This window comes from Cibotium barometz, chromosome 15 (assembly GCF_041138505.1).
Source record: "Cibotium barometz isolate CiBa-2024 chromosome 15, ASM4113850v1, whole genome shotgun sequence".
Classification (NCBI taxonomy): Eukaryota; Viridiplantae; Streptophyta; class Polypodiopsida; order Cyatheales; family Cibotiaceae; genus Cibotium; species Cibotium barometz.
Genome location: NC_141060.1, coordinates 11,951,339 through 11,960,774, shown reverse-complemented (window position 1 = coordinate 11,960,774; position 9,436 = coordinate 11,951,339). Strand labels below are relative to the sequence as shown.

The 9,436-nt window shown below is 35.5% G+C and overlaps 1 protein-coding gene across 1 annotated transcript; it reads left to right on the top strand.

Annotated features, from left to right (window-relative positions):
• Positions 1-411: 411 nt before the first annotated feature.
• Positions 412-804, top strand: LOC147630975 (auxin-responsive protein SAUR71-like). Its single transcript, XM_086809116.1, has one exon. The coding sequence runs from the start codon at positions 412-414 to the stop codon at positions 802-804; it is 393 nt and encodes a 130-aa protein (XP_086665242.1).
• The last annotated feature ends 8,632 nt before the right edge of the window (positions 805-9,436 follow it).

The window sequence follows — 9,436 nt, the reverse complement described above, 5'->3', positions numbered from 1 at the left end:
ACATTTACTCATTGCACCCACCACTATCTCACTATATTTTCTCACTAGTGGCATGACTATGCCCTCATCCTCTTTAGTGTGAGCTCTTGTTAAATAGCTTGATTGCATGTGAATGATTTAGAGTTCAAAAACGCTATTATCATGCACGCAAGTAAGTGACTGCAAGTCCTCGTTATTTGAGCATGCTGCGACTACGAACTAATTAGCACACGTTGTGATTCCGATTTACCCAGTACCAGGTGGAGGCTGGACCGGGCGGGCCAAAGCGAGGGTCGTTCTGTAGTCCGAGCCCCCTCAGTCGTGCATAATTTGATAGATTACTTGTTAAATTGTATTGTCTACTGGACTCCGGAGACGGGAGTCCTTCGTTAAGTTTCTGAGTTTTCTTCTTCCCCTCCCCTCCCTTCAATCATGGGCAAATTGCTCAGAAAGTTCCAAAAGGTCGCTGCGCGATCAGCCCTTACTCCTCTGCCGGAGATTAGCTCCTCCAATTGTACTGAATGCCACTATGCGAAGCTGATTAATGGTGATCACGCGGAGGGGGAGGAGGCACGTAATAAGGGCCATGGACCTCCGGCCTTTAAGGTGCCCAAGGGTTTTTTGCCTGTCTTGTTGGTAGGAGAGGAACTCTGCAATTGCAGTTGCAGTTGCTTGTATACGATTAGGGTCTCCCTCCTCGGGCACCCCCTCCTCGAGGAGCCTCTGCAAAGGTCTGCCCAGGAGTTTGGCTATTCTCAAGCGGGCGCTCTCAGGCTTATCTGCGATGCGCACGCGTTCGAACGACTCCTAAGCCTCATCACTTGACATGGAACCCTCTAACTCGCCTTTCTGTGCATTTGAGGCATGCATTATTATCAAACTAGACGACGAATCCCAACGTGCTAGGAATTCTAGAATACCATGACTGATGATTGTAATGCCTATCAGAAATTATCACTTAGCAATTGTAGTAATTGTACCATTAACCCAATTATCTATGTACCATTCAAATCATCAAATGCATCACTTGAAAAGTTGTACACCTTGCCTTGCTAAAAGCAAAGATACGTATAAGTGTACCAATAAATTTCATATTTGGTGTAAAGGCCTTTGATGCATAAGTGTTATTCTCTCTTTTTTTGATCAATAGTTATATATATATTAATCAAAAACCCTTCACAGAAAAATATCCAGAGAGCTTTACATCAGATCTCATGGGAGGATTCCTCCCATGAGATCTGATGCCCCAACTGCATACATGCTTCCATGAGACTTTCAATTGTACATCCTTTAGGTAATTGCTGCTCCAATACCTCACCCTTCTTGGACCAAATTTTAACCACCACTGGCCTAGTACATATTGGATTTTTATTAAATGCCACAAAGGTGTAGTCAATTTGTTTAACTTTCTTGTACCATCTCTTGGTTCTTGGCCCATACTTCACTGGTCTCTTCTTTGCCTTAACTCTGTACAAATGTAAGTGCACCAACAAACAACAATTAGGCTCAGCTTAGTATGCCTAAGGGTTCCTCTTTTCATAAGTGAGATCAAGAAAGGGCTGCCTACAAAGATTGAATCCTTTGCACCATCAGATCCTTGTTCAACTTATTTACCACATGAATAGACTAACATAGATATACACATTTATACGTCAGTCTTATTGTATCCAATCCACTATCAACAGTTTTTTGAAAGACAATACAATTCCTAGTGTTCAAAATTTCCTAGAGACAAAAAATTCAGATTATGTTAAACACAGAGTCAACACATTCCTCATCAGTAGTCCATTTCCCAAGCAACCAGTCCTCCCATAATCCATGAATCCCACTACAACTATAAACCCATCTGCATATTTTGGACGAGGGACCTCTAATAGCACGACAATCCCAAAATGCATGTTTTCCATCCTTAATAGCAATTTTACATCTAGGGCAGCAAATTCTTTTGCATTGGTTTGACTCCCAAAGGAAGGGCTCCCATACAGACTCTCCACAAAAAGGTTTGGGATTTGACAGGAATATCCAGATCGCAAATGCTCTTCCATCTTTTTCTCCAGCTGCAAGGGCCCCAGCTTGTCTTCCAAATCTTGTTACAATATACTACATTAGGGTGGTTGATTGCAAGATGAGGTTATCTAGTTTCATGTAGTGGGCACCCTTGGCTTTAGCCTGAAAACAGGCCTTTTTTCAAGAAGAATAGCCAATCTCTCCTAGTTAGCCAAGGAGTTTCATGTAAGATTCCTCCCCCACCCCCTTTTTGATGTCTAGTATCTTCCCCTGTAATCAACCCTCTTCAGAAATATAAAGACCCTGTTGCTAACTATTTTAGCCTAGAGAGAGAAAAATTATTCTAGAGAGAGAATATTCAGATTTTGAATATTTTTGAATAGAAAAATATCTCTTATAATTCAGATGAGTTCCCCTGAAACAGAAATTCAAAAAGAATTTTCCAATGTGCAATTGGAATTAATTGAAAATAGGTATAAAGAACCTTAGTCTAAGGGTCTAGATTTTCAGAAATCTTTAGACTATGGTCCAATTAAGGTTCCTATGACCCAATAGCATCAATCCATGTGTAGGGAAGAGATAAATCCAAATTTGTAAAAAGAAGATACCCAAAAATGAGTAAATGCTCACATAAGGTGAAGAGTTGAAAATGTACAAGGTTTATTAGTAAAAAACTATGAGCAATATTAAAAATATGAGATATTTTGGGTATCCAAAAATGAGTAAATGCTCACATAAGATGAAGAGTTGAAAACGTACAAGGTTTATTAGTAAAAAACTATGAGCAATATTAAAATGATGCCATTATGACACATATGTAAGGAAGGGGAATTCTTTAAAGGAGGTGCATATTTCACATAAGATGAAGAGTTGAAAATGTACAAGGTTTATTAGTAAAAAACTATGAACAATATTAAAATGATGCCATTATGACACATATGTAAGGAAGGGGAATTCTTTAAAGGAGGTGCATATTTCACATAAGATGAAGAGTTGAAAATGTACAAGGCTTATTAGTAAAAAACTATGAGCAATATTAAAATGATTCCATTATGACACATATGTAAGGAAGGGGAATTCTTTAAAGGAGGTGCATATTTCACATAAGATGAAGAGTTGAAAATATACAAGGTTTATTAGTAAAAAAACTATGAGCAATATTAAAATGATTCCATTATGACACATATGTAAGGAAGGGGAGTTCTTTAAAGGAGGTGCATATTTCACATGCTTGAATGAGTTTTAAACTCATAAAAATTGAGATATTTCATCTCTCCTCTCTCCTCATTCAAGTCTAGTTCCAAAAAGTTAGCTTAACTGACCTAAAAATGGTCAAATATTGACCAAACTGATTTAGAAAATTCTAGAATCAGTTTGTTTGGTTAGGAGCTCAATTTTTCCTATAAATAGAAGCCTCCCCCTTGTTGAAAAATAGTTAGTGTTTATGCATCGTTACTCTACTCCACCTAAGCCAAGAACTGTGAATTCATTTAATAATTCACTAGTTTTTGGAGCTTCCCTCTTTCTTCAATCCCCATTAGTGGCTCCATCAACATACTTAACCAATTGATTGGTTGGGGGCCTCTACCGTGAACAAAGAATCAAGCAAGTTGTAAGGTAATTAGTGAATATTGATCTTTCTATAATTTCTCAATGTTTCTCTCTTCTCAACCCCTCTCAAGCTTGAGAAGTTTAATTGGTATGGTTTTTTTAAATGCTATTGAAGTTTGAATAGTAGTGAAGAGTTACATAATTTAATAAATGCTATTGAAGTTAATTTTCATTTATGTTTAAATTCTAATGATTTTTATGTAAATTCTCTCTCTCACTCAAGAAATGGTCATACTCATGACCCGTTCTCAATCCAAATCAAGCTTTTCATAAAGCTTTTCCTTAATCCAAGATTAAGCTATGCTTGAGGTCAAATTAATGGCTTTTTCTATGCTTTTAGTTTATGTATATTGATGATTCAATCCATTATGGATTAAAATCCAATTAGAGATCATTTTAATTATTTCTTTAATGATAAGCATTATCCCTTAGAAAAATTAAGATTTATCAGTCATAGCAGCGGAGCTATGGCAAAATTTTTATAAAAATTATGCATAAAATAATTTCATTCAAAGCATAAAAAGAGGACTTCCTACCATATTCTAGGAATTATCATCCTAGATTAATTGAAAGAATTTCATTACAATCATGGAGAAATTGAATTTTAATATCATGCATAAAGGATAAGTTTTTATATCAAAAGTGTTATTTTTACCATTTTTATTTCATGCATAGAAGTATGCATAGTGGATAAATTTTTATATCAAAAGTGTTATTTTTATCATTTTTAAATTTCATGCATAGAAGTATGCATAAAGGAAAATTTTTTATATCAAAAGTGTTACTTTTATCATTTTTAATTTTCATGCATAGAAGTATGCATAAAGGAAAAAATTTTATATCAAAAGTGTTACTTTTATCATTTTTAATTTTCATGCATAGAAGTATGCATAAAGGAAAAATTTTTATATCAAAAGTGTTACTTTTATCATTTTTAATTTTCATGCATAGAAGTATGCATAAAAGAAAATTTTTTTATATCAAAAGTGTTACTTTTATCATTTTTAATTTTCATGCATAAAAGTATGCATAAAAGAAAATTTTTATATCAAAAGTGTTACTTTTATCATTTTTAATTTTCATGCATAGAAGTATGCATAAAGGAAATTTTTTTATATCAAAAGTGTTACTTTTATCATTTTTAATTTTCATGCATAGAAGTATGCATAAAGGAAATTTTTTTATATCAAAAGTGTTACTTTTATCATTTTTAATTTTCATGCATAGAAGTATGCATAAAGGAAATTTTTTTATATCAAAAGTGTTACTTTTATCATTTTTAATTTTCATGCATAGAAGTATGCATAAAGGAAAAATTTTTATATCAAAAGTGTTACTTTTATCATTTTTAATTTTCATGCATAGAAGTATGCATAAAGGAAAAATTTTTATATCAAAAGTGTCACTTTTATCATTTTTAATTTTCATGCATAGAAGTATGCATAAAGGAAAAATTTTTATATCAAAAGTGTTACTTTTATCATTTTTAATTTTTCATGCATAGAAGTATGCATAAAGGAAAATTTTTTATATCAAAAGTGTTACTTTTATCATTTTTAATTTTCATGCATAGAAGTATGCATAAAGGAAAAATTTTTATATCAAAAGTGTTACTTTTATCATATTGGATTTCATGCATATAGGTATGCATAAAAGATATTCTTTTTATACTAAAAGTGTGATTTTCCTCATAAATGGATTTTATGCTTAACTTAGATGCATAAGAGAAATTCTTTTATTCTAAAAGTGTAATTCCCTACCAAATTGAAATTATGCATAAGAAGATGCATAAAAGATTGATTTTAATTTCGAAAGTGTTAGTCTCCTTAAATGGAATTTATGTATAAATAAATGTGTAGAGAAATCTTATATCAAATATAAGAATTCTCTTTTTATAAAAAAAAAGATATGAAATGTGATAAGATGTGATAAGAGGTGTATGAGATGTGATAAGAATTGATAAGATGCGTATGGAAAGTGATAGGATGTGATAAGAGGTGTATGAGATGTGATAAGAATTGATAAGATGCGTATGGAAAGTGATAGGATGTGATAAGAGGTGTATGAGATGTGATAAGAATTGATAAGATGCGATAAGAGGTGTATGAGATGTAAAAAGATGTGATAAGATGTGTATGAGATGTGATAAGATTTGATAAGATGCGTATGGAAAGTGATAGGATGTGATAAGAGGTGTATGAGATGTAAAAAGATGTGATAAGATGTGTATGAGATGTGATAGAATGTGTTAAGATGAGTTAGGATGTGTTAAGATGTATATGGGATGTGTTAGGATGAGAATGGATGTAATATGGTTGTATGAATGTGATGTGGATGTATACATGTAGATGTATATGTATGAATGTGAATGTTGATGTGGATGTGGATGTATGGATGTAGATACGGATGTGTATGTATGTATGTGGATGTGTATGTATGAATGAGGATGTAAAAATGGACGTATGTATATAGATGTGGATGTATGGATGTATGTATGTAGATGTGGATGTATGGATGTGATTGTGAATGAAGAGGTGGATGTGAATGTATGGATGTAGATACAGATGTGGATGTATGTATGTAGATGTGGATGTATGGATGTGATTGTGAATGAAGAGGTGGATGTGAATGTATGGATGTAGATACGGATGTGGATGTATGTATGTGAATGTGGATGTATGAATGAGGATGTGAAAATGGATGTATGCATGTGAATGTGGATGTATGAATATGAATGTGGATGTGTGGATGTGGAAATGGAGGTATGGATGTATGAATGTAGATGTGGATGTATGCATGTAGATGCGTATGTATGAATGTGAAATTGGATGTATGATGTGGACGTACGAACATGGATATGTATGTAGAATAATGAATATGAAGATGTATGTGAGATAATGTAGTCTATATGAGTGAATGGATGAGAACGAGTACACACTGAATGGAATGTGGAATAAGTAATGTGGTCCGAGAGTGGATAATATGGAAAGACAAGAGTTCGTTATAGAAACTGTATTTGTGACTGTTTGTAAATGACTGTTTTATGTCAAGAATGCTGGAGAAGCATTTTGACCGTCTTAAGGATTAAGGTCATGAAGACTGAACTGATAAAGTTGCAACTGCTGACGGAGAGTCAATGGAGGACGTCTCGCGTAGCAAGGTCGATCGAGGTCTTGACCAGCCTCGGCTCGATTTAAATGGTGGGCTTCCGGTACGGTGGATGAGGGACCAAGGAAGCGGCCTATGAGTGAAGCGCTAGGTCACCTGCGAAGGATCCTAGAGGGTGCTGACCATACGGTGCTCGGGCTCTGGGTCGCCGAAGATACCCACACGTGCGTCGTGGAAGATATTGGAATAAGGAGTAAGAGTTGTTTTCTGAAACCGGGCATGGATCTGGTTGATTGACCTTGCTGGTCCTCAACAGATGAGTCCATGGCTCTTTTATATGGATCTGTGGGTTGATCTTGCTGATCTTCCACGGAGACTCCATTCTATTATATGAATATATTGCCGGTTACTATGAGCTAGGAACCATGGAAAAGGCCCCTGAGAGAACAGGTGGTGAGCATTCTGGTTGCCAATGATGCCATAAGTACACCGATGAAAGAATGACTGGAAATAAGGATTCAACCAGAGACTTTGAGGATTGTCATCAGTGACATAATGGTTTTATTAAAGGATTGTTTTAAAGCTAGTTGATGCTAAGAAAAAGGCAATTTCATATTGGGTGTGTAAGTGGTATGACTAGTTTTATGTTTGCATGAACTTCCGGCTAGGGGGCCTTGGAACTCTTTTCCTTGGTACCCGGGACAAAACCTAACCAAATTTCAAATTGGATCCCATCACTACAGTGGTTGGGCGGTTGGCTAACCCATGGGATCGGATGGGGTTAGGCTGGACTGATGGATCCGTAAATCGAGATTTTAATTTCTGTTATTACAATAGATAAAGTAAATCCCGGATAGTAATTGTTCTATGGATAGGAATCAACGGCTGTGCCTCTTGATGGGGAAAAAAGCGTTGATCACAATGATCCAAGTGCAAGTTTCTTCCTTGATCCGACCGAGTATCTTTATAGGTGCAGTCGGATCAGCGTGATCGGTAAGGATCTTGACTACGTTAGAGTACAAAGTTATCTGGTGGAATCGCCCGTGCTTTCCGGGGAAAGGGAGTTTTTCCGGTTTCGATTTTGGACAAACCGACGGATTAGTTTCTTATCCGGATATCCGTGGGCGAGGCCCCGAGTGTGAGACCCCTACCCGCGCATGATGTGCTACTTCCGCTGCTAGTACCCCGAATCTGTTGCGTGGTGGATATTGGGATCTCACAGTTGGTATCAGAGCAGCTTTTGAAAGCTAATAAAGATAATTAAATTCTTATCTGAAATTGGTAATAAGAATTCAGAAACAGCATTTTCATAATGTATTTTCATCTCGTAAGCTTCTTTAATGAAGAAATTTTTTTTCCACATTTATCTGGTATTCCCGACCTCACCCAGTCTCAAGATATGATTGCATTTGCCTTCGAGCATCTCATCTCTTCCGCTTCAACTCAAACAAGCCGAGCAAGACTCGCACGCCATTTCGCGGATTTATATTTTCCTAAACCAGCGGAAAGAATACAACATAAGTGGTTTGCAGGGCAATATGTCCACGCCCATTGCAACCGCCGTACAATGCTGTGGCAAAATCTCTCATTGACTATGATTCTGTTAAAGCTGAACATGGTGCGTGGTGTCATTCTATATCATTCGACACCTCGAAATTTCAAACTTTCATGTCGAATTTATAGACTCCTTAGTCGATTTATCCCTAAGGAGAAAATAATAACTCCCTTCGCAGTTAGAGAACTTATGTAACAGGGCATGACTATGGCCCAGTACCGTCGTCTTATGCGTCTCTCGAAGAGATTTTGAATTTTGGAGCCGAGCCACTCTATGTAATTATTGTAACTTGTATATAAATATACAAATGTTTTTTTTTTTAACGGACGATCGGATAAAGAAAAATCTATTTATCAGACTTAAGTCATAGATCTCCAATAAGATCAACTGAGGAGCAAATTATGTCGAAAGTTTATCAAGACGCACTAAAAGGTTGTAATTGTGTGATATAATTCATACAATTTGATACTCAAACTGAAAATTTTGTAATTTAGTAATTGGGTTTTCAGATACCGCAATTGTATGGAACCCTGACTTGCTTGAGGCCTAGACATGATGGTATCTATCTTATAGTTCCAAGTATCATGACTACCCGTATATACCGAGAGTATAACTGCAGCTCTTTACTGACAGTATATACGAGTAAATCTAAGACTTGAAATTATAAGCGTTAATGCTATCCAGATGATGATTTCGAATGTGGTTGATATGATTTTTAATTTTGTTTGAGAATTGATGAATTGAATTGGATTCTGATTGAAAAATGACGATTTTTGAAATTTAGTTGAAATGTAATAAGCTGAGCGAAACCACAATGAGGATGAATGGAACGAGTCCCAGTGATGATATTCATAACTGGAATGATGATAATGATTTCAGCAAATCACTATGAGATCAGTGGATTGTGCTGTCAGATTGCTACTGTTAACACTTGAGACAGTAGATTAAGTTAAGGGATGACAAATTGAGAACTTGCTTAACTTAAATTCCGTGGAGGAATGTTCAGAAGGAAATTTTCGGTCTAATGGACCATTATCGTGTTAAAGATATGAATGATATGATTTGAATGAATTGTTATTTAATGATGAATTCTATATAAGGGATATTTATCCCCATATTCTGTTGGGTTGATCGGAATATAAGGAACCCCAGAATAAATTGGATCTTAAGCAAAAA

Excerpts from the sequence above, each read along its gene's own strand:
- LOC147630975 (XM_086809116.1), top strand. The coding sequence starts at position 412 with ATGGGCAAATTGCTCAGAAAGTTCCAAAAGGTCGCTGCGCGATCAGCC.